The 22944-nt window shown below is 53.5% G+C and overlaps 1 protein-coding gene and 1 pseudogene across 5 annotated transcripts in view; one reads left to right on the top strand and one right to left on the bottom strand.

The window, feature by feature from the left end:
* Positions 1-22944, bottom strand: part of LOC147109759 (uncharacterized) — a 1788622-nt pseudogene that overhangs the window by 815318 nt on the left and 950360 nt on the right.
* Positions 1-22944, top strand: part of LOC147109761 (uncharacterized) — a 137427-nt gene that overhangs the window by 107983 nt on the left and 6500 nt on the right. For 4 of the 5 annotated variants that reach the window (XM_086003879.1, XM_086003878.1, XM_086003877.1 and 1 more), the window contains one exon: positions 20504-20647. In XM_086003879.1, coding sequence (XP_085860005.1) covers positions 20504-20647 — 144 coding nt within the window. Of the gene's footprint in view, positions 1-20503; positions 20667-22944 lie in introns of all 5 variants that reach the window. The other variant, XM_086003880.1, reaches the window with a different exon arrangement.

Here is a 22944-nt window from a genome sequence, read left to right as displayed (position 1 = left end):
GGGGAAGGAATTTCTGAAATGAGATCAGGAGAATTTCCTTAACCAGTATGTTCTTGGCCTAACTAGGAAGGAGGCATTGCAGGATCTAGTGCTGGGGAATGAGGTGGGCCAGGTCAACCAAGTGTCTGTGGGAGAATACTTGGTATGAATGATCATCGTATCATAAGATTTAGATTAGCACTGGAGAGGAGCAAGGAACAATCTAGAGTGGAACTTCTAAACTGGAATAGGACTAACTTCAATGGGATGCGAAAGGGTCTAGCCAGGGTAAAATGGAACCAAAGACTGACAGAAAAAACTGTAATGGAACAATGGGTGATCTTTAAGGAGGAGATATTCGAAGTACAGGCTAGGTACATTCCAACAAGAGGGAAGGGTAAGGGAACCAAAGCAAGGGCTCCTTGGATGACGAGGGAGATAGAGAAGATTGTGAAACAAAAAAAGGGTGAATGATGCATGACAAGTGAATTCTTCAAGGGAGAACCAGACCAAATATATTAAATTGAAAGTGGAGGTGAAGATGAAAATAAGATTGGCAAAGAGAGAATGTGAGATTAGAATGGTGGTTAACATAAAAGGGAATCCAAAAATCTTTGGCTTAAGGACAGTTAGCAAGTAGTAAGGACAATCCAATAACTACAGGCTGATCAGTTTAACATCAGTGATGGGTAAAGTTTCAGAAACAATAGTCAAGGAAAAAATTAACAGGCACTTGGAGAGGTTTAAGCTAATTAAGGAGAGCCAGCACGGATTTGTAAAAGGCAGATCGTGTTTGACTAATCTAATTGATTTTTTTGATGAAGTAACAGGGAGGATTGATGAAGGGAATGCAATGGATGTTGTCTACATGGATTTTCAGAAGGCGTTTGACAAAGAACCACATAGAAGGCTGGTTAACAAAATTGAGGCTCATGGAATAGGTGGGTCAGTGGCAGCTTGGATACGGAATTGGCTTAAGGACAGAAAACAGCGAGTTGTGGTAAATGGCTGTTTTTCAGACTGGGGGATGGTAGACAGTGGTGTTTCCCAAGGGTCAGTTCAGTGCTGGGGCCACTGCTTTTTTAAATATATATAAATGACCTGGATATTGGAATACAAAGTAGAATTTCTAAATTTACCGATGACACCATACTTGGAGTTGTGGCAAACAGTGATGATGATACCTGTTGTGTATGTAATATGTGTGCTACTTTGAACCTATGGACAGGACTGCACTACTTGTTGGGCGTAGTGATACGCAGTACCACTCCTGGCCATAGGGGTATAAATAGTACTGTGGGTACTGATCCCCCTCAGTTCCCGCCTGTGGGCATGAAGTAAAGACCTATGTATAGTCCCTACCTCCAACCAGTAAAGACCTGTTTGAGTTATACGTTTAAGTCTTTGTGTTAATTGTTCAATACAATACACATACTTAACACTGGCGATGAGTCGGTTCGAACCCTGCGGCAGTTATTCCACAGCAGCTTCGTCCAAAGACAGGACGTTGAAGAGAGGTTCCAATCCTCAACACCCCACTGAAAACTGAAGGGCAGCAGAAATCCTGACAGCTTCCAGCGACTGGAAGCGACAGGCATTAGGACCCTGAAGCCTCCATAACCTCGTGGGTAAGCCAGAGCCTGGGAGGGCGCGAGCGGGTAAGCCAGAGCCCGGGAGGGAGCGAGCAAGAGCCGCCGAGCGGGTGAGCCAGAGGCCGGGAGCCGCTTCAAGCGGGAGGCGCTTAGCGGGCCAGCGATCGCACCGGTGATAAGGGCTGAGAACCGTTTCGGGCGGGCGGCGCACCAGCGATCGCATAGGAGATAAGAGCCGCAGTCGGGCTGAAAGTCAGCGACGAGAAGCGCGGGAAAACCGCCATTGAAGTGGGCGGGGAGAGCGAGAAGCGCGGGAAAGCCGCCATTTTTCACGGGAAAACCGCTGGGGAAGAAGGCAGAAGCGGGAAAACCGCCATTTTGTGGGCGGAGGACGATGGCAAGAGCGGGAAGCCGCCATCTTGGATAACAGTAAAAAAAAAAAAATCTGAGAAATTGCAAATCTGATAAAGTACTACAATGCCTAAACACGGGAATATTAGCAACTTTGATAGTGACATCGAAGATTGGGCCATATATGTTGAACGAGTTAAAAATTATTGTAAGGCCAATAAAATTCGTGAGGCTGATAAAGCACTAACATTATTAAATTTAATGGGTGCGAAGACATACGGGCAATTGAAACACCTGTTATCACCAGATGAACCGGCGGATAAGACGTTCGATGAGATTGTTACTGTCCTGAAAGATCATCTAAACCCCACGCCGCTGATGCTAGCGGAACAATTTAAATTTTACGACAGAAGGCAGCTACAGCATGAAAGCAATGCTGATTATTTGCTGGAATTGCGTAAATTAGCGAAATATTGCCAGTTTGGAACGGGACTGACAGAGGCACTTCGAGACAAATTTGTGTGTGGTTTATTTAAACAGGATACACAAAAGCGACTGCTCGAGGAGAATGAGCTGACACTTGAGAAGGCGGTCACTATGGCAGCAGCACACGAAGCCGCAGCGAGAGGCACGGCCGTAATGCAGCTACGGTCACCGGAGCTCAGTGCACACAAATTGGGTGTGAGTTCTGGCAAATGTTATCGTTGTGGAAAGACAACGCATGATCAGAACCAGTGTTGGTTTAAAAACCAAGAATGTAGAACTTGTGGTAGGCTTGGACATATAGCTAGAGTATGCAGGTCAGGGAAGAAGACCAGCAACAAGAAGTCACCGCAAGGAAAATACGCAAAGGTACACAAGGTGACCGAACAGGAGTCCGATTCAGACGCTAGCAGTAATGAACTGGCTAGCTTAAGCTGTAATGAACTGGCTAGCTTAAGAGTACTCAACGCTGGTAAGGGTGCAGACCTCCAGACAATTTGGGTCACTCTTCAGATAGAAGGAGTCCAAGTAAAACTGGAATTGGACACTGGATCGGCATTGACGGTCATAAATAAGAAAGATTACGGAAAGTTATTCCAACACATTCCCCTACAGGATACGGGGATTATATTGAAAACATACACGGGGCAAAGAGTGTACCCCATCGGGAAAATAGAGGTTGCAGTGGTCCACAAGGGCGAAGACAGTCAAATAATGGACTTATATGTGATATCTGAAGGAGGTCCTCCACTACTAGGACGGGAGTGGATTAGGAAAATGAATATGGACTGGCATTTCCTACAAACAATAACGAGTGAGAACTCGGTGAAGATAGTCGGCCCAGACTCTGGAACGGATGATGGTAAGCCCAACTCAGGTGCAAAAGACAAAGTTTCAGCACAGAATTCCACTGAGCAACAACAACATAGTTTAACTGCGGATTCTGAGTCTGGCAAGTCTACTGATGTGCCCATTTCTGAGGGACACCGGGCTCGAACTCAACTCCATTTCAAACTACAACAGCAATTAGAACAAATGCTTCGCCGTTTTGAGCAAGAGTTGAATGCAACGAAAGAGTTCTTTGATATAGAGTTGGAGAATCTGGAAAGACAACAGAAGCAGCTGATGGAGAAAATGGAGCAGGAGCACACAAAACGTCTGATGTCAGAGGAGTTAACGGTCAGCCAACTCCTGCATATGCTGAAGGACAGGACTCTGAAATGGGAAAAACTTGAACACGAACTTCAATATTCAAACGAAAGGGGTTCGGAGCTCTCAAAGGTTATTGGAAGAGCTGAGGTGGCAACACAGACTGAGATGACTGCAACAGAGCAGCCCTTGGATGCCAAAAGTACGCTGACTCACGTCAACGTAGAACAACAGACCGCTGAGACAGCTGCTCCGGTAGAGGGATTGCATAGTCCGATCAATCAATCTCCAAAGGAAGTTGAAGTATTAAAATCACAAATGAGGTCACTAGTAAACGACTTGCTGAAAGCCCAGAAAAAGCTGGATGCAGAGGTACACATGAAGAAGTCTCTTCAGGAAAGATGTCTGGATTTGGAACAAGAGCTGGCTAACGTCCAGCTGGGTATGGAGGAAATAGACGACCCTCTCACTGGTCTAGCTCAGGACGACACCGAATATGACGATGTCCTGTCCTGCCCAGCTTGTAACTTCGACTCCCAAAGTGCAGAAATCATGGAGGAGCACCAAAAGTCTACGGAACATCGGGAGAAGCTGGCTCTACGACGGAAACAGGAGGAAGAGAAGGAGGAACTGCGCATGCAGCTGGCAGCTGTGGCAGCTGACAATGGAGCCCAGAGAGTCTCCAAGAAGCAGAAAAGGAAAAGTAAAAACAGAAGATGACCCATCTGAACCATTATCACCTCTACCAGATCACACACGTGGTCCTTCCGAACGGAGCCAATTCAGTTCGGAAGTTCAAACTGTTAAATCCATGGAAGGACTATTGAATGAGTCACTCCAGCAACGTGAACCGACTACACCACAGAGATTGAATCTGTGAACTGTTTTCCGCAGAGACTGAATCTGTGATCTGTTTTGACATGAAGTTATCTATGTATCTATGTTATTCTGTTATGTAAACCTGAAGTTATATATGTATATATGTTATTACGTTATGTTAAATGGGGAGATGACTGTAAAGCTAGGAAGGGAGGAATGTTGTGTATGTAATATGTGTGCTACTTTGAACCTATGGACAGGACTGCACTACTTGTTGGGCGTAGTGATACGCAGTACCACTCCTGGCCATAGGGGTATAAATAGTACTGTGGGTACTGATCCCCCTCAGTTCCCGCCTGTGGGCATGAAGTAAAGACCTATGTATAGTCCCTACCTCCAACCAGTAAAGACCTGTTTGAGTTATACGTTTAAGTCTTTGTGTTAATTGTTCAATACAATACACATACTTAACAATACCAATCAACTGTAACAGGACATAGAAAAGCTAGCAGAATGGGCAGACAAATGGCAGATGGAATTTAATACAGAGAAGTGTGAGGTGATGCATTTTGGCAGAAGGAACAGGGAGAGGCTATATACACTTAATGGCACAGTTTTCATGAGTGTGCAGGGACAGAGGGACCTGGGATTTAATGTGCATAGGTCCCTGAAGGTGACAGGACATATTGAGAGAATGGTTAACAAAGCATATGGGATCTTGGGCTTCATAAATAGAGGTATTGAGTACAAAAGTAGAGAAGTTATGCTGAACCTTTATAAAGCGCTGGTTAGGCCACAACTGGAGTATTGCATCCAATTCTGGTCACCACATTTTAGGAAGGATGTGAAGGTCCTTGAGAGGGTGCAGAGGAGATTGACCAGAATGGTTCCGGGGATGGGGGATCTTAGCTACAAGGACAGGTTGGAGAAGCTGGATTTGTTTTCATTAGAGCAAAGGAGGTTGAGGTGCGATTTGATAGAGGTGTACAAGATCATGACGGTTTGGATAGGCTAGACAGGGAAGGCTGTTCCCACTGGTTGATGGTACAAGGACTAGGGGACACAGATTTAAGGTTTTGAGCAAGAGATACAGGGGGGATGTGAGGAAAAAATTTTTACGCAGCGAGTGGTGATGACCTGGAATTCACTTCCGACGGAAGTGGTGGAAGCGGAGACACTCAGGCCTAGAAATTTGGTGGCGCCCCGAAGCTCGCCTGGGCACCGGAATTACCGCTGCGATTGGAGCCGTTGCGCCTGCCAGAAATTCAGCTTGAGCGCCCCAAGAGGGAACCGGGGCGCTGCTCGAGGCGCCCCACATCCCTCTTGGGCGCTGAAACTGAATATCGCCACACGCTGCGGCACGGCGCGTTGTGGTACTGCAGGCCTTCCTCCCCTTCTTAAGGGGGAGGGGCCTGCACCAGCGTGATGACCGATCGCGAGTGCCGGCAAAAGAGCCCGGCACCGAGGAGAAGTACCGGGCTCTCGTGACACAGCTGGCACTGCCCAGGGGGTGGATCAGGAGGCTGGGGACGGAGGTGCTGGCAGGTGGCCACCGGAAAAAATGGCCGCCCCGCAGCTCCACCTTAATTTGCGCCACTACCACCACAGGTAGGCCCTGTGAACCGGGCGCGATTTGCGACCGGCGGTAAAGAAGCGGGCGCGACCAAATATCGCGATCGGGGCGGTAGCGGGGCGCTGCACACACCGATGACATCATTGGTGGCGGCGCAGTGCTACAGGCTAATGCTGCCATTAGCGCCCCGCTAAATATCACGGGAGGCGTGGCCAGCGGCGCTAAAGCCACTGAGTGCCCTCTTTAGGCGCTAACTGGTGGCGCAGCCCACCGAATTTCTAGGCCTCAATGTTTTCAAGGGGAGACTGGATAGGCACTTGAGGGAAATAAACTTGCAGGGCTACGGGGATAGAGCGGGGAATGGGACTGACTGGATTGCTCTACAGAGAGCTGGCACGTACTCAATAGGCTGAATGGCCTCCTTCTGTGTCGTTATGGCTTAAGGGGGAGAAATTCAGTATCGCCCCATATGCTTGGCTTGTTACTGCAGTGCATATTGTCGATGGTACATACATACGGCCATGGTGCACCGGTGGTGTAGGGATTGAATGTTTAAGGTGGTGGATGGGGTGCCAATCAAGTGGGCTGCTTGGTCCTGGATGATGTTCGGCTTCTTGAGTGTTGTTGGAGCTGCACTCATCCAGGCAAGTGGAGAGTATTCCATCACACTCCTTACTTGTGCCTTGTAGATGGTGGAAAGGCTTTGGGGAGTCAGAAGGTAGGTTGCTCGCCACAGAATCCACAAACTCTGACCTGCTCTGTTAGACACAGTATTTATGTGGCTGGTCCAGTTAAGTGTCTGGTCAATGGTGAGCCCCCATGTCGGTGTAGGGGGATTTGGCGATGGTAATGCCACTGAATGTCAAGGGGCAGTGGTTAGATTCTCTCTTGTTGGAGATAGTCATTGCCTGGCACTTGTGTGGCGGGAATGTTACCTGCAATTTATCAGCCCAAGCCGGAATGTCGTCCAGGTCTCGTTGCATATGGACATGGACTGCTTCATTATCTGCGATTGGAACTGAACACTGCAATCCTCAGCGAACATCCCCACTTCTGACATTATGATGGAGGGAAGGTCATTGATGAAGCAGCTGAAGGTGGTTGGGCCTAGGACACTGCCCTGAAGCAGCTTCTATGGGCGAGAAATTTATATATTTACCGCCGCCTGTTAGCACCAGCGATTCTCAAGAAAATGGCGGCCGCCGCTCTTGCACCAGCTGGAGGCGGTCCCCACAGCGGCCGCCATATTCATGGTGCCCTTTGAACTGCTGGTAACCGGCAGCGCCCTGTAAAATAAAATTGCGAGTTGGTGACTTAACGTCACCTACGTGAACTTTAACCCCAGCATTCAATTCAGTGCTGGGTCCTAAGAACGCCAGGTTATCCTGGCCTGCAATCAGGCTGATAGACACTGGCAGGTGCGATATCTGCAGCTGTGAAAGGGACACACACGTCAATCAGGTAAGTTTGAAGGGTTTGGACTGTTTTTGTTTTGGACTTTAATGAAGTGGTGGCTTGCTGCAATATAGGTGAAAAGTTTAAGTGTTTTGGGAGTGCTGCTGGACGTTTGCAAGGGCTCGGATGGTAAGTGAACTCCTTTGAAAGGACAGAACATGCTGCGAATACTCATCAGGTCGCGCTACATCCGTGGAATTCACATCTCAGGTCAACATGCTGCCTGACTGTAATGATCAATAATATGTCATTCTATAGTGGACACTAGGTGGAGCCGTAGAGCTGTATATAGCTGTATGTATAAGACTACACGACCCAGCTGTATATATATTAAGACTACATTACCCATGAGGCACTAGGCTACCCACAAGGCAGCAGTCAAGATGGAAGCCTCTACAGATACTGTACCTAGTCCACATGTGCTCAATAAAAGTGTCTAGCAAAAGCTAGCTGTGTTCATAATAAGAATGTCTATTTATTAATGAACATAAGACTGACCAACTGAGCATTTGCAGCATCTTATGCTGTAATTTCACATTTACAGCATCCGCTTGTAGTGGGAAAAGGAAGACGAGGAAGGGGAAGTTGAAGAGGAGGAATTAGATGGAAGGATGCATCCCAGACAATCTCTTTGTGGCCGAGATATCTGGGATTGAATCATATACCTGCAGTCCCACTGGCTGGGCAGGCTACCTCTTCCTGTTGACCCACTGGCTGGGCAGGCTGCATTTCTTGGGTGTGTGAAATGAGGAAGACACAAGGGTGGAGTTGTGGTGATGGGAGGGCAGGAAAACAAGAGGTGCAGGCCAGAAGGAGGATAAAGTATGAGGATTCCAGCATCTTTTATCCACTCAGCCCCACTGCTGGCCAAGGGCTCAGCCATGCCCCTGCCAAGAATGGCCTACACCGTCACCTCCAAGTAAGGTGAGGCTAGGAATGGGAGGTGTGCCTCGTGATTGGTGCAGAATGTTGGTAGGTGAGTGATTGGGGGTGTGGGTCTTGCATTGAGCAGTGTGTGAGGCTATTGGTGCAGTTGGGAGGAGGCGGCTTTTGAAGATGCATTCACTGACCTTGACCAGTGGTGTGAGGTCATGAAGCTTCTTTGGGCACTGGAGCCAGGTGGTGGGGGTGACACTGCTGGCAGTGACGGCCTCGGTGATGTGGTCCCATATCATTCTTTCTGGAGGCCTTCTTGGCCCCTGTGGGTAGAGGGCCTGTCTTGCAGTGTTGACGCCCTGCACAAAGCTGGAGCGCTGTGTGTGACACCCTGGGTGCCCCTTCCCTGGCTTGTTGAGCCATTTGTGTTAATGCTGAGGCATTTTTCCCATTTGTTCAGTTTAGGAAGGTAAATTCAGCTTTAAGAACTGAATACTCACATTTGGAACTTCTTTAAAATATAGAATACTAGCTGAAGTGCCCGGCGGTGCCGAGGGTCTTTTGAGGGCATGTTGTTGTTGGAAGAGAGAGAGAAAGCGACTGGGGGGGAAGAGAGAGAGCGACTGGGGGGTAAGAGAGAGAGCGACTGGGGGGGAAGAGAGAGAGCGACTGGGGGGAAGAGAGAGAGCGACTGGGGGGAAGAGAGAGAGCGACAGGGGGGAAGAGGGAGAGCGACTGGGGGGAAGAGAGAGAGTGACTGGGGGGGAAGAGAGAGAGTGACTGGGGGGGAAGATAGAGAGAGACTGGGGGGAAGAGAGAGAGCGACTGAGGGGGAAGAGAGAGAGCGACTGGGGGGGAAGAGAGAGAGCGACTGGGGGGAAGAGAGAGAGCAACGGGGGGGAAGAGAGAGAGCGACGGGGGGGAAGAGAGAGAGTGACGGGGAAGAGAGAGAGCGACGGGGGAAGAGAGAGAGCGACGGGGGGGAAGAGAGAGAGCGACGGGGGGGAAGAGAGAGAGCGACGGGGGGGAAGAGGGAGAGCGACAGGGGGGGAAGAGTGAGAGCGACGGGGGGGAAGTGTGAGAGCGACGGGGGGGAAGAGTGAGAGCGATGGGGGGGAAGAGTGAGACCGACGGGGGGGAAGAGAGATAGCGACTGGGGGGGAAGAGAGAGAGCGACTGGGGTGGAAGCGAGAGAGCGACTGGGGGGGAAGAGAGAGAGCGACTGGGGGGGAAGAGAGAGAGCGACTGGGGGTGAAGAGAGAGAGCGACTGGGGGGAAGAGAGAGAGTGACTGGGGGGAAGAGAGAGAGTGACGGGGAAGAGAGAGAGCGACGGGGGGGAAGAGGGAGAGCGACAGGGGGGGAAGAGTGAGAGCGATGGGGGGAGAAGAGTGAGAGCGACGGGGGGAAGAGTGAGAGCGACGGGGGGGAAGAGAGAGAGCGACTGGGGCTGAAGAGAGAGAGCGACTGGGGGGGAAGAGAGAGAGCGACGGGGGAAGAGAGAGAGTGACGGGGGGGAAGAGGGAGAGCGACAGGGGGGGGAAGAGTGAGAGCGACGGGGGGGAGAAAAGTGAGAGCGACGGGGGGGGAAGAGAGAGAGCGACTGGGGGGGAAGAGAGAGAGCGACTGGGGGGGAAGAGAGAGAGCAACTGGGGGAAGAGAGAGAGCGACTGGGGGGGAAGAGAGAGAGCGACTGGGGGGAAGAGAGGGAGCGGGGATGGGAAGGGGAGGGGGGAGGAGGGGAGGGGGAGGGGAAGGGGTGGGGGGTGTGGGGGGAAGGGTGTGTGTGGGGGTGGTGAGGTTGTGGGGGGGAAGGGGGGAAGGGGGTGTGGGGGAAGGTGGTGTGGGGGTGTGTGGGGGCGTGGGGTTTGGGGGGGTGAGGTGTGGGGGGGAAGGGGGTGGGGTGTGGGGGGGAAGGGTGGGGGGGGTGGAGGGGGTGTGGGGGTGTGGGGGTGGGAAGAACCTTGACAAGGTACAGACTTAGCGAACATAGCCTAGCGATCGAATAAGGCAGACACAGGCAGACCAGGCTGCCAAGAGAGGACAGGATATGCTCTCACTGCAGTCAGGGAGTGGTGGAGACAGAGATGCACTTCCTCACAGCTTGTGGAAAATATCAGGGCATCAGGGAGAATTTCTACCAAAAATTCTCACAAATATGCCCTGATTTCAGAAATCTGAATGACAACCAAAAACTCCCATTCCTACTGGGAGAGGAGAGAAGCTGTGTAACACTGGCGGCACGCTATGTTACAGCTTGCCATGAACAGAGAGCCAACCAGTAAACTAAGAAAAGAATATATATAAACAATGCGAATGTATATTTATACACTCAGGGATATACCTGTTTATACACTGTATGAATAGAACTGCGTTTATGTGGTAAACCATAAATGTATTTTGATGCTTTGGCAACATAAGATGTAACTTATCATGCCAATAAAGCGATTTGAATTGTGAATTGTGAATTGGGAGGTGTGGGGGTGGAAAGGGAGGCGGGGAGATATACTTAAAATACAGGAAACTTTGTGCTATCCGGCGAGCTGATGCCTTGCCTTAAAACTGCCCTACTCTCCAGAGGTAATGTTGAGAGATACGGAGATTCTTATCTCCGTATTTGACAACAAACACTGTTGCTTAGCAACAGCTTCTAAACACTGTGTGTGGCCCTGAAGCTCTGCAGCTAAAGCTGTTGCTATAGCTACAGACCTTACACAGCTTGACTGTTCAAACAAAGGAAAATAAACAAAGAATAAAAAACGGCTGCTGATTTTTGTGGTGGCTCCAGATTGCCGGATAGCTCACCTCCGGATAGCACAAAGTTTTCTGTACTTATAAAACATTTTTGGTAAATCTTTCTATAACATACACTTTACAACCTCACCAATCTTTTTATTAAAAAAGGGGTCCTCACCTCTCAGTGTTGTACCACAAACAATGGCCACCGCTTGCTTTTCAGTTGGAAAGATTAGGCCCCGCCCACACAGCCGATTGTCTGTCTCGGTCACCAGGACCCGATTTGGAGCACAGAAGCCCCACCCACTCTATGTTCCTGTACTAAGATGGCCGCGCAGGCACTCTGTTACACACTGAATCAAAATGGCGTTGCACTGAAACTTTTTGCCCTCCTTGACAAAGATGGCTGCCGTTAACCTGGGGCTGCCTGTAGAAGAAATTTCCTCAGCTGCAAACACAGGATCTTCAGATTATTATTCAGGGCTTGCGACCTACCCCAGTTGCTTATGAAGGATCCCCACCTACTGACCCTGGGAATGGAGCTGAGGCAGCACACCCTCTCTCCTCTGCCAGTGTTTGTCTCTGCCTAGGCCGGGAGCCTGGGTCTAGAGTTGCACTGCTGGCAGTTGGAGAAGCCTAGGCCCCGGGCCTAGAAAAACGGTGAAAGGTAGGAGAATTATAGAGGTTAGAGAAAAGATTTACAAATTAATTAACTTTTTTTTTAAAAAATTTGTGTTTTAAAAGCAACTTTTTTTTTGCTGGAAATGTAGATTTGAAAAGAAACACGCAGAAAGCGGGAAAAAGAAAGGAAAAGTTTAGAATCAAGATGGCAGCGACGCACCTCGGTTCAGAACGATAAGGCCCGCCCACACACGCACCGATTGGTCGACCGTCAGGTCACCAAAGCGTAGGATTGGTCAATCGTCCCGTCACTCGGCTGTAGGAGGGCCCGCCCGCACGCGCCAGGAACCCGGCGTACGATTGGTCGACCTCGAAGTCACTCTGTCGCTAATGAGCGGATAATGAGATGCTAATGAGTGGAATTTTGACCATTTTTCGGATACCGTGGGCGCAATTTTTGTCCGGCCGATACGTAAATACGCTTACAATCGTTTTGGAACGGTGAGCTTTCTTTCGACGTAACGCACGCGTAGGTACGCTCTGTAACTTTTGAGCGCATAGCCGGACAGACGCACACATGAGGACAGACAGAAGGACAGACAGACAGAAGGACAGACAGATAGACAGACAGAACGATCCGTTTATATATATAGATTTGTAAAAAAAAGGACAAAATGCTGAAAATATATTGAATCAGTGCAATTTATTTTGTCTTGCTTCAATGTGCATGGCCCCTTTAAATTTCAGAGGCCCTAACTGCCCACAATGCATTGTGAGCGTCACAGCCTTGCACACAGATGCTCGGGGCCGCACCAGCACAACCAATTGGTCCCGGATCCCTCGTGACCAGGAACGCAAACTTAACCGTGCAGCGCCTAAGGTTAGCGCTGCGTCACCTAACTCCATGCCTCCCCACCCCGCCCCCCCACACCAATTTAGGTCGGTTAGCGCTGCGGCTATTTCAGGCAGCCATTAACGTCAGTTGGCGGTGACACCGACTGCTTTGCTGGCGATCAGCAATTTTTCACCTATAATTGCTTGATATCCCACAGTGTGTTGTTATAAATACACATATTTATATATCACAGAAATCACAGAAACCCCACAGTGCAGATAGAGGCCATTTCGGCCCATCGAGCCTGCACCGACACATATCCCACCCGATCCCCGTAACCCCAACAGATATCCCACCCTATCCCTGTAACCCCACGTATTTAAGCCCCCTAACACTAAGGATCAATTTATCATAGCCAATCAACCTAACCCGCACATCTTTGGACATATATCCGACAGTGTGTGTGTAATTATCTATAAATATCCCACATTGTGTATAAGTACATAAGTATCACACAGTATCTATATATATAAAGGAATCGATCTGTCTGTCTGTCTGTCCTTCTGTCTGTCTGTCTGTCCTTCTGTCTGTCCTCATGTGTGCGTCTGTCCGGCTATGCGCTCGAAAGTTATAGAGCGTACCTACGCGCGCGTTACCTCCAAAGAAAGCTTACGCTTCCGGGACGGTCGTAAGCATATTTACTTTTCGGTCGGACGAAAGTTGTTCGTGCCTTATGCAAAAAACCTTCAAAATTAAACTCATTATCTGCTACTTAGCATTGATTGACTGATGTCAAGGTTCCACCAATCCTGTGCCGTCACGATTGACCAATCCTACAGTACAGTCCCCTGATGGTTGGCCAATCGGTGTGTGTGTGTGGGCGGGACTAATCGTTTTCATCTCAGGGATGTGGCAGCCATTGTTTCACTGCTTCCAGCTCAAACTACTTTGATCATCCAGCTTTGAAAAAGTTAGTATCTCTTTTAAAAATAACATAAGATTTACCAAAAACATTTTATAAGTACTTTCACTTTCATCTTTCAAGGTATTAAAAGGTAGAAATGTTGCCCGGCAGCAGATTCACAGAGGGACAGACAGACAGGGCCTGAAAGCCTGGGACTCGATTTAAAATGTTGCCCGGCAGCAGATTCACAGAGGGACAGACAGACAGGGCCTGAAAGCCTGGGACTCGATTTAAAATGTTGCCCGGCAGCAGATTCACAGAGGGACACAGAGAGGCCCCAAAGCCTCGCACTCGATTTAAACCGCCCGGCCCAAAAACACAAAAACTAAAAAAAGAACAAAAAAAAACAAAATAAAGCCCTGGCAAAAGCCGGGCTCCCCCAGCTAGTATATCTATATATATAAAAGGATATGTCTCTCTGTCTGTCTCTCCGTCTGTCTCTCCGTCTGTCTCTCTGTCCGGCTATACAATCAAAAGTTATAGAGCGTACCTACACATATGTTATATCAAAAGAAAGCTCACCATTAGTGGACTCTTGTAGGCGTATTTACTTTTTACTCGGACAAAAATTGTGCCGACGGTCGGACAAAAATTGTGCCGACGGTATCCAAAAAATGTTCAAAATTCCGCTCATTATCCGCTCATTTACATCGAGTGGGGGTGGGTTCATTGTGTGTGCGGGCGGGCCATCCTACAGTTGAGTGACGTGATGGTTGACCAATCCTACAGTTCAGTGACCTGACGGTTGACCAATCGGTGCATGTGTGGGCGGGCCTTATCATTCTGAACCGAGGTGAGTGGCCGCCATCTTGATTCCAAACTGTTTATTTCTTTTTCCCACTTTCTGCGTGTTTCTTTTCAAATCTACATTTCCAGCAAAAAAAAAGTTGCATTTAAAACACAAATTGTTTTTTAAAAAAGTTAATTATTTTGTAAATCTTTTCTCTAACATCTAGAATTTTCCTACCTTTCACCGTTTTTCCAGGCCTGTAAGCCTGGGCCTCTGATGCCCAGCCACGCCCGAGCTAGGCACCTCCCATCGCACTAAACAAGCGGCTCGCGATCGCCGCCACCTTTGTGAAGGCTGGAGGGGGCGGGCCTGAACCGAGCATCGCCACCGCCGCCATATTAGCAAAGGCGGGTGGGGCAGGAGTCAGCGCGCGTGACTTGAGTCTGGCCTGGCCTCACGCAGTAGGTTGCGCGGCGGCACCTCTCTCTCTGCTCTTGAAGATGGCTCGGGCGGGGGGCGGGGCTCGGGAAGTCGGGGTTCGGCAGATCGGGGCTGTGGGGGGCGGGGCTCGGGAGATCAGGCCTCGGGAGATCGGGGGGGCGAGCCTCGGGAGATCGGGGGGGCGGGGGCTCTGGAGATCGGGGGGCGGGGCTCGGGAGATCGGGGGGCGGGAGGGCGGGGCTCCGGAGATCGGGCCTCGGGAGATCGGGCCTCGGGAGATCGGGCCTCGGGAGGGCGTGGCTCGGAGGCGGGAGGTGGGGCTCGGGAGGCGCTCCCCTCCCCCCCTCCCCCTCTTTCCCCCTCCCCCTCCTTCCCCCCTCCCCCACCCGCTTCTTCCCCCCTCCCCCTCCCCCTCCCCCTTCTTCCCCTCCCCCTCCCCATTCTTCCCCCCTTCTCCCCTCCCCCTCCCTCACCCTTCTTCCCCTGCCACCCTCCCCCTTCTTCCCCCCTTTCCCCCTCCCCCTCCATTCTTCCCCCTCCCCCTCCATTCTTCCCCCTCCCCTTCTTCCCCCTCCCCTCCCCCTTCTTCCCCCCTCCCCTCCCCCTTCTCCCCCTCCCCCTCCCCTTCTCTGCTTTCCCCCCTCCCCCTTCTCCACCCCTCCCCCTTCTCCACCCCTCGCCCCTTCTTCCCCCCTCCCCCTTCCCCCCTTCCCCCCTCCCCCCCTTCCCCCTCCCCCTTCCCCCCTTCCCCCTCCCCCTTCCCCCCTCCCCCTTCTTCCCCCTCCCCCTTCCCGCTTCTTCCCCCTCCCCCTTCCCCCTTCTTCCCCTTCCCCCTTCTTCCCCCTCCCCCTTCTCCCTCCCCTTCTTAACCCCTCCCCGCTCCCCCTTCTTCCCCCCTCCCCCCTCCCCTTCTTCCCCCCTCCCCTCCCCTTCTTCCCCCTCTCCCCGCCCCTTCTTCCCCCCTCCCCCTCCCCTTCTTCCCCCCTCCCCCCCTTCTTCCGCTCCTCCCTCTCACCTTCTTCCCCCCTCCTCCCTCCCCTTCTTCCCCCTCCTCCCTCCCCCTTCTTCCCCCTCCCCCTTCTCCCCTCCCCCCTTCTACCCCCTCCCCCTTCTCCCCCTCCCCTTCTTCCCCCACCGCCTCCCCCTTCTTCCCCCACCACCTCCCCCTTCTTCCCCACCCCTCCCCCTTCTTCCCACCTCCCCCTTCTTCCCCCCCACCCCCTTCTTCCCCCCCTCCCCCTTCTTCCCCCTCCCCCTTCTCCCCCTCCCCGTTGTTCCCCCTTCCCCCTCCCCCTTCTTCACCCCTCCCCCTTCTTCACCCCTCCCCTTCATCCCCCCTCCCCCTTCTTCCCCCCTCCCCCTCCCCCTTCTTCCCCCCCTCCCCCTTCTTCGCCCTCCCCCTTTCCTCCCCACCTCCCCTCCCCCTTTCATCCCCCCTCCCCCTCCCCCTTTCCTCCCCCCTCCCTTCCCCCTTTCCTCCCCCTCCCCTCCGCTCACCCCCTCCCCGTTTCATCGCCCCATCCCCATTTCCTACACCCCTCCCCCTTTCCTCCCCCTCCCCCTTTCCTCCCCCTCCCCCTTCTTCCTCCTCCCCCTTCTTCCCCCTTCATCCCCCTCCCCCTTCTTCACCCCTCCCCCTTCTTCACCCCTCCCCCTTCTTCAACCCTCCCCCCGTCTTCACCCCTTCCCCTTCATCCCCTTCTTCCCCCCTCCCCCCCTTCTTCCCCCTCCCCCTTTCCTCCCCCTCCCCCTTTCCTCCCACCTCCCCCTTTCTTCACCCCCTCCCCCTTTCCTCCCCACCTCCTCTCCTCCTTTCGACCCCCTCACACTCCCCCTGTCCTCCACCCCTCCCCCTCCCCCTTTCCTCCCCCTCCCCCTTTCCTCCCCCTCCCCCTTTCCTCCCCCTCCCTCCCCCCTCCCCCTTTCCTCCCCCCTCCCCCTTTCCTCTCCCCTCCTCCTTTCCTCCCCTGCCCCCCCTTCCCCCCAGTCGCTCTCTCTCTTCCCCCCAGTCGCTCTCTCTCCTCCACCCAGTCGCTCTCTCTCTCTTCCCCCCAGTCGCTCTCTCTCTTCCCTCCTTCCCCCTCCCCCTCCTTCCCCCCTCCCCCTCCTTCCCCCCTCCCGCACCCCCTCCTTCCACCCACCCCCTTCTTCCCCCCTCCCCCTCCCCTACATCCCCCCCGCCTCCCCCTCCTTCCCCCTTCCCACCCTCCCCTTCCCCCTCCCCCTTCCCCCCTCCCCCTTCCCCCTTCTTCCCCCCTTCTTCCCCCCTCCCCACTCCCCCTTCGTCCCCCTCCCCTTCTTCCCCCTCCCCCCTCCCCTTCTTCCCCCTCCCCCTCCCCCCTCCCCCTTATTCACCCCTCCCCCCCTTCTTCCTCCCCTCCCCCTTCCCCCCTTCCCCCCCTTCCCCCCTCCCCCTTCCCCTTCCCCCCTTCTCCTTCCCATTCTTCCCCCTCCCCTTCCCCCTTCTTCCCCCTCCCCTTCCCCCTTCTTCCCCCTCCCCCTTCCCCCTTCTGCCCCCTCCCCTTCCCCCTCCCCCTTCTTCCCCCCTCCCCACTCCCCCTTCTTCCCTCTCCCGCTCCCCTTCTTAACCCCCTCCCCCCTCCCCTTCTTCCCCCTCCCGCCTCCCCTTCTCCCCCCTCCCCCTTCCCTTCTTCCCCCCTCCCCCTCCACTTCTTCCCCCCTCCCCCTCCCCTTATTCCCCCTCCCCCTTCTTCCCCCTCCCCTTCCCCATTCGTCCCCCCTTCCCCTTCTTCCCCCCTCCCCCTTCCTCCCCCTTCTCCCCCTCCCCCTTCTTCCCCCTCCCCCGTCTTCACCCCTCCCCCTTCTTCCCCCCTCCCCCTTCCTCCCCCTTCTCCCCCTCCCCCTTCTTCCCCCTCCCCCGTCTTCACCCCTCCCCCTTCTTCCCCCCCCTTCTTCCCCCCTTCTTCCCCCTCTCCCCTCCCCCATTCTTCCTCCCCCTCCCCCTTATCTCCCCCTCCCTCTTTCCTCCCACTCCCCCTTCCCTCCCCCCTCCCCCTTTCCTCCCCCTCCCCATCCCCCTTTCCCCCTCCCACTTTCCTCCCCCCTCCGCCTTTCCTCCCCCTCCCCCTTTGCTCCCCCCTCCCCCTTTCCTCCCCCCTCCCCCTCCCCCTTTCCTCCCCCTTTCCTCCCCATCCCCATTTCCTCCCCCTCCCTCCCCCTCCCCCTTTCCTCCCCCCTCCCCCTTTCCTCCCTCCCCCTCTCCCCCCTCCACCTTTCCTCCCTCCTCCCCTCCCCTTTCCTCCCCCCTCCCCTTTCCTCCCCCCTCCCCTCCCCCTTTCATCCCCCCTCCCCCTTTCCTCCCCCTCCTCCTTTCCTCCGCCGCCCCCTTCCCCCCAGTCGCTCTCGCTCTTCCCCCCAGTCGCTCTCTCTCTTCCCCCCAGTCGCTCTCTCTCTTCCCCAGTCGCTCTCTCTCTTCCCCCCAGTCGCTCTCTCTCTTCCCCCAGTCGCTCTCTCTCTTCCCCCCAGTTGCTCTCTCTCTTCCCCCAGTCGCTCTCTCTTCCCCCGTCGCTCTCTCTCTTGCCCCCTTCCCCCCTCCCCCTCCTTCCCCCTCCCCCTCCTTCCCCCTCCCCATTCTTCACCCCTCCCCCTCCTTCCCCCCTCCTTCCCCCTCCCCCTTCTTCCCCCCCTCCCCCTTCTTCCCCCTCCCCCTTCTTCCCCCCCTCCCCCTTCTTCCCCCTCCCCCTTCTTCCCCCTCCCCCTCCCCCTTCTTCCCCCCTCCCCCTCCCCATTCTTCCACCCTCCCCTACCCCCTTCCTTCCCCCCCCCTTCTTCCCCCTCCCCTTCCCCTTCCCCCTCCCCCTTCCCCCTCCCTCTTCCCCCTCTCCCTTCCCCCTTCTTCCCCCTCCCCCTTCTTCCCCCTCCCCCTCCCCCTTCTTCCCCCTCCCCCTCCCCCTTCTTCCCCCTCCCCCTCCCCTCCTTCCCGCTCCCCCCTTCTTCCCCCCCTCCCCCTTCTCCCTTCCGCCCTCCCACTCCTTCCCCCCTCCCCTCCCCCTCCTTCCCCCCTCCCCTCCCCCTCATTCCCCCCTCCCCCTTCTTCTCCTCCCCCTTCTCCCCCTTCTTCCCCATCCCCCTCCTTCCCCCCTCCCCCTCCTTCCCCCCTCCCCTTCCCCTTTCCCATCCTTCCCCTTCCCCCCTCGCCATTCCCCCCTTCCCCCCTCCACCTTCCCCCTCCCCCTTCCCCCCCTCCGGCCCTCCACCTCCCCCTTCCCCCCTCCCCCTTCCCCTTCCCCCTTCGTCCCCCTCCCCCTGCCCCCTTCTTCTCCCTCCCCCTGCTTCCCCCTCCCCCTTCTTCCCCCTCCCCCTTCTCCCCCGCTCCCCTTCTTCCCCCTCCCTCTCCCCTTCTTCCCCCTCCCCTTCTTCCCCCCTACCCCACCCCTTCTTCACCCCCACCCCTCCCTCCCCCTCCCCCTCCCCTTCTTCCCCCCCTCCCAACTCCCCTTCTTCCCGCCCCTCCCCCTCCCCTTCTTCCCCCTCCCCCTCCCCTTCTTCCCCCCTCCCCCCTCCCCCTTCTTCCCCCCTTCCCCCTTCTTCCCCCCTCCCCCTCCCCCTTTCCCCCCCTCCCCCTCCCCCTTTTTCCCCCTCCCCCTCTCCCCCCTCCCCCTCTCACCCCCTCCCCCTCCCCCTCCTTCCTCTCCCCCCTCCCCCTTCTTCCCCCCTCCCATCTCCCCTCCTTCCCCCCTCCCCTTCTTCCCACCTCCCCTTCTTCCCCCCCTCCCCTTCTTCCCCCCTCCCCTTCTTCCCCTCCACTTCTTCCCCCCCTTCTCCCCTCCCCTTCAAACCCCTCCCCTTCTTCCCCCTCCCCCTTCTTCCACCCCTCCCCCTTCTTCCCCCCCTCTTCCCCCCGTCTTCACCCTCCCCCTTTCCTCCCCCCTCCCCCTTTCCTCCCCCCTCCCCCTGTCCTCCCCCTCCCCCTTTCCTCCACCCCTCCCCCTCCCCTCCCCCTCCCCCTTTCCTCCCCCCCTCCCCTCCCCCTTTCCTCTCCCCTCCCCCTTTCCTCCCCTCCCCCTTTCCTCCCCCTCCTCCTTTCCTCCCCGCCCCCCTTCCCCCCAGTCGCTCTCTCTCTTCCCCCCAGTCGCTCTCTCTCTTCCCCCAGTCGCTCTCTCTCTTCCCCCGTCGCTCTCTCTCTTCCCCCCAGTCACTCTCTCTCTTCCCCCCAGTTGCTCTCTCTCTTCCCCCCAGTCGCTCTCTCTCTTCCCCCCAGTTGCTCTCTCTCTTCCCCCCGTCGCTCTCTCTCTTCCCCCCGTCACTCTCTCTCTTCCCCCCAGTCGCTCTCTCTCTTCCCCCCAGTCTCTCGCTCTCTCTCTTCCCCCCAGTCGCTCTCTCTCTTCCCCCCAGTCGCTCTCTCTCTTCCCCCCAGTCGCTCTCTCTCTCTCTCTTCCAACAACAACATGCCCTCAAAAGACCCTCGGCACCGCCGGGCACTTCAGCAAGTATATATATATACCTCACGGTGTGTTTATATGTAAATATATATCCCACATTATATGTATGTATGTTATCAGCAATCTTAACAATTCACCTCCAGGTTAGTGGCCTCTGTGAGGCCAGAAACCCATTGTTCTGCTATATTAGGAGCAGGGCTGTCCTGTAAGTTTGTATCCAGTTGGACATGAGTAGAAACCCGGACAAATTTATTTCAGGTGGGAGGTTTGCGCGGGGTAATGAGAGGCATCTCGTCCTGTAACTGTGAACTGGACCTGAACTCCAATCCCAGTCTTTGGAGTTTGTGCTAAAATAAGTAAATGTTTCAGTTGTGTGCATGGATACTGTGCAACGTCTATAACCACAATTCCCCAGGGGAGGTGCATTGAATCGATGCTCTACTACACCCTATTATACAACAGACATACTAAAAAATGACCTGTGTCTTTCTGTTACCAGCACCTGCTCCATTGAATGCCATCAAAGGTTGTGTATCGAAGAACATTTGCAAATCCACGAACCGAACTGAATTTGGGTTTCCAGTCGCACCTAATACCACCTGTTGTAAGGACAAGTTGTGCAACAAGGGCACGAGGCTTCCAGGTAACAATAATGGACACAGGTACAAGGTGCCTGTTATTTTGTATGAATCTCCGTCGTGTGCGTCAGTTGACCAACTCACCAACCCCTATCCCACTAACCCCTGTCTGAACTAACCCAAGACCAAACATCACTGTCCCACTCATAGGTACCACCAACCCCTGTCCCATCCAGCTATCCCACTAACGCCGTCCCAGCTACCTGTCCCAACAACCCCTGTACCACTAACTTCTGACCCCCCCAGCAATCCTGATTCAGTGAGGGTAAGTCCTTACAAGTTACACTTGAAAAAAGCATGTGTAAAGTTGTTCCAAGGCTGCGGAGGAAGATATATTTTATCGTGGAGCTTCTGAAAGGCAATATTTTTGTTTGGGAAAGGGAGGGAAGTTATTTTGAGAAATTTTAAGTAAGTTTTAAAGTTTAAATTTTTTTTTTTAAACGGGTTTTCAGAACGATAGGTAGAAGGAGCAATTGTGGCTGTGTGAATTGAATGTGAAAATGAGTGTTCTAAAATGAGTAATGTAACATTTCCAGCACTTTTAAGAAAGAAACTTTTCATCAGTAATAAGTAATTATGTATGTATGTCCGCATATATTCCTTTACGTATATGTATGTATGTTTTATATTCCTTTACTTGTGTGTATGAATGTATGTTTTTAATTATGATTTTCCAATAAGTTACTTTCTCTGAAAGTCATAATTAAATAATACATTCATACACATAAGTAAAGGAATATATACATAACACGCAAAGGAATATATACAGACATACATACTTTCAGAAGCTCCACGATAAGAAATATCTTCCTCCGCAGCCTCTGGAGCAACTGTACCCATGCTTTTTTCATGTGTAAGTTGTAAGGACTTGACCTCACTGAAAGCATGAATGAAAGCGGCGAATTTTACTGCGCACGCGCTGCCTGTGCAGTCGCACGCGTTCTGCCTCTGAACCCCTTCGTTCAGAGGACAGGAAATGCCGGTTTTCCCCGCATGCGCTGTGCATGCTGAAAACCAGCATTTCCTCCGGCCAGACGCGTAAGTACCCCAACCGTACTCGCGCATTTGGAAGGGAATTACTGGGCCAACATTTTACATGTCAATAAAATGAAAAATTTAACAATTGCACGATTTGCCCCCTCGCATCTGCGACTGAGGGTCCAAGGAGGTGCATTGCGCAAGAGGTCATCGTCGTACGTATCCTCACACTGTTCCCTTTCAGGAACTGTATGAAGTGGTGGAAGGATTTATGGCCGTGATTACCGCTCATTCCGTGACCGTAACCATCTTTGAACCAGCCATTAGGGTGGTTAGTCCTATGGCGTGAGGGTTTTACGGGCTCCCACAACCCATCTGAGGGGGGGGCCACCCACACCCACGGACGCAAGTATCCCGCTGGATATCCACCCAGAATTTATAGTTGGAGCTCCGACTCCACTTGCCGGGACTGTCTGGAGTGGGGTTCGAAACCCTACTCCTTCTGGCCCAGCGGCGGGGATGCTTACTGCTACGCAAAAGGCCCACTCCGCACAAAAGGTGACACCCATACGTTTCCTGCGCCTTTTCCCTCCCCGTGACTGGAGCCCTATGCTGCCGCTTGAAAGACCAAGCTATCATCTGCCCTTTTTGCGGCGCCTTTGACTTCTCATTACCAATGATGAGCAGGCGTTGCGCCTCCACCTCCTTGAGGAGATTGCTGAGGTCATCATCAGTTCAATTGTGAGTTCTTTTAATGCCGTGAATTGTGCTCATTCCAGCCATTTCACGTTGCTAATCGGATTGGGCCTTTGGCATAGCGGTAGGATCCCCGCCGCTGGGCCAGATCAAGGTAGGGTTTCGAACCCCGCTCCAGACAGTCCCGGCAAGTGGAGTCGGAGCTCCGGCTCTAAATTCTGGGTTGACATCCAGTGGGATATTTGCGTCCGTGGGTGTGGGTGGCCCCCCCTCCTTGTATAGCTTGTGGGAGCCCATAAAACCCTCCCGCCATAGGACTAACCGCCCTAATGGCTGGTTCAAAGATGGTTACGGTCACGGAATGAGCGTTAATCATGGCCATAAATCCTTCCACCACTTCATACAGTTCCCCAAAGGGAACAGTGTGAAGACACGTATGACGACGACATTGCTAAATAAATAAATGGAATTAAAAAAATTCTTTTAGGGCTTTTAAAAGTCTTTAAATTGCTTTAATTCTGTTTAAAACTACTTCAGATTCTTCAAAATAATGTAAACGTTTTTAAAAGTTTATAAAAGTTACCAAAAGCTTCAAAAAACTTCCAAAAACCTATTTCAACTGCTGCTT

The sequence above is a fragment of the Somniosus microcephalus genome, chromosome 12 (assembly GCF_052327205.1).
Source record: "Somniosus microcephalus isolate GS21.2 chromosome 12, FLI_Smic_1.0, whole genome shotgun sequence".
Lineage (NCBI taxonomy): Eukaryota > Metazoa > Chordata > Chondrichthyes > Squaliformes > Somniosidae > Somniosus > Somniosus microcephalus.
Note: the sequence above shows the minus strand (reverse complement) of the source record. Positions and strands in the feature narration are given on the sequence as shown.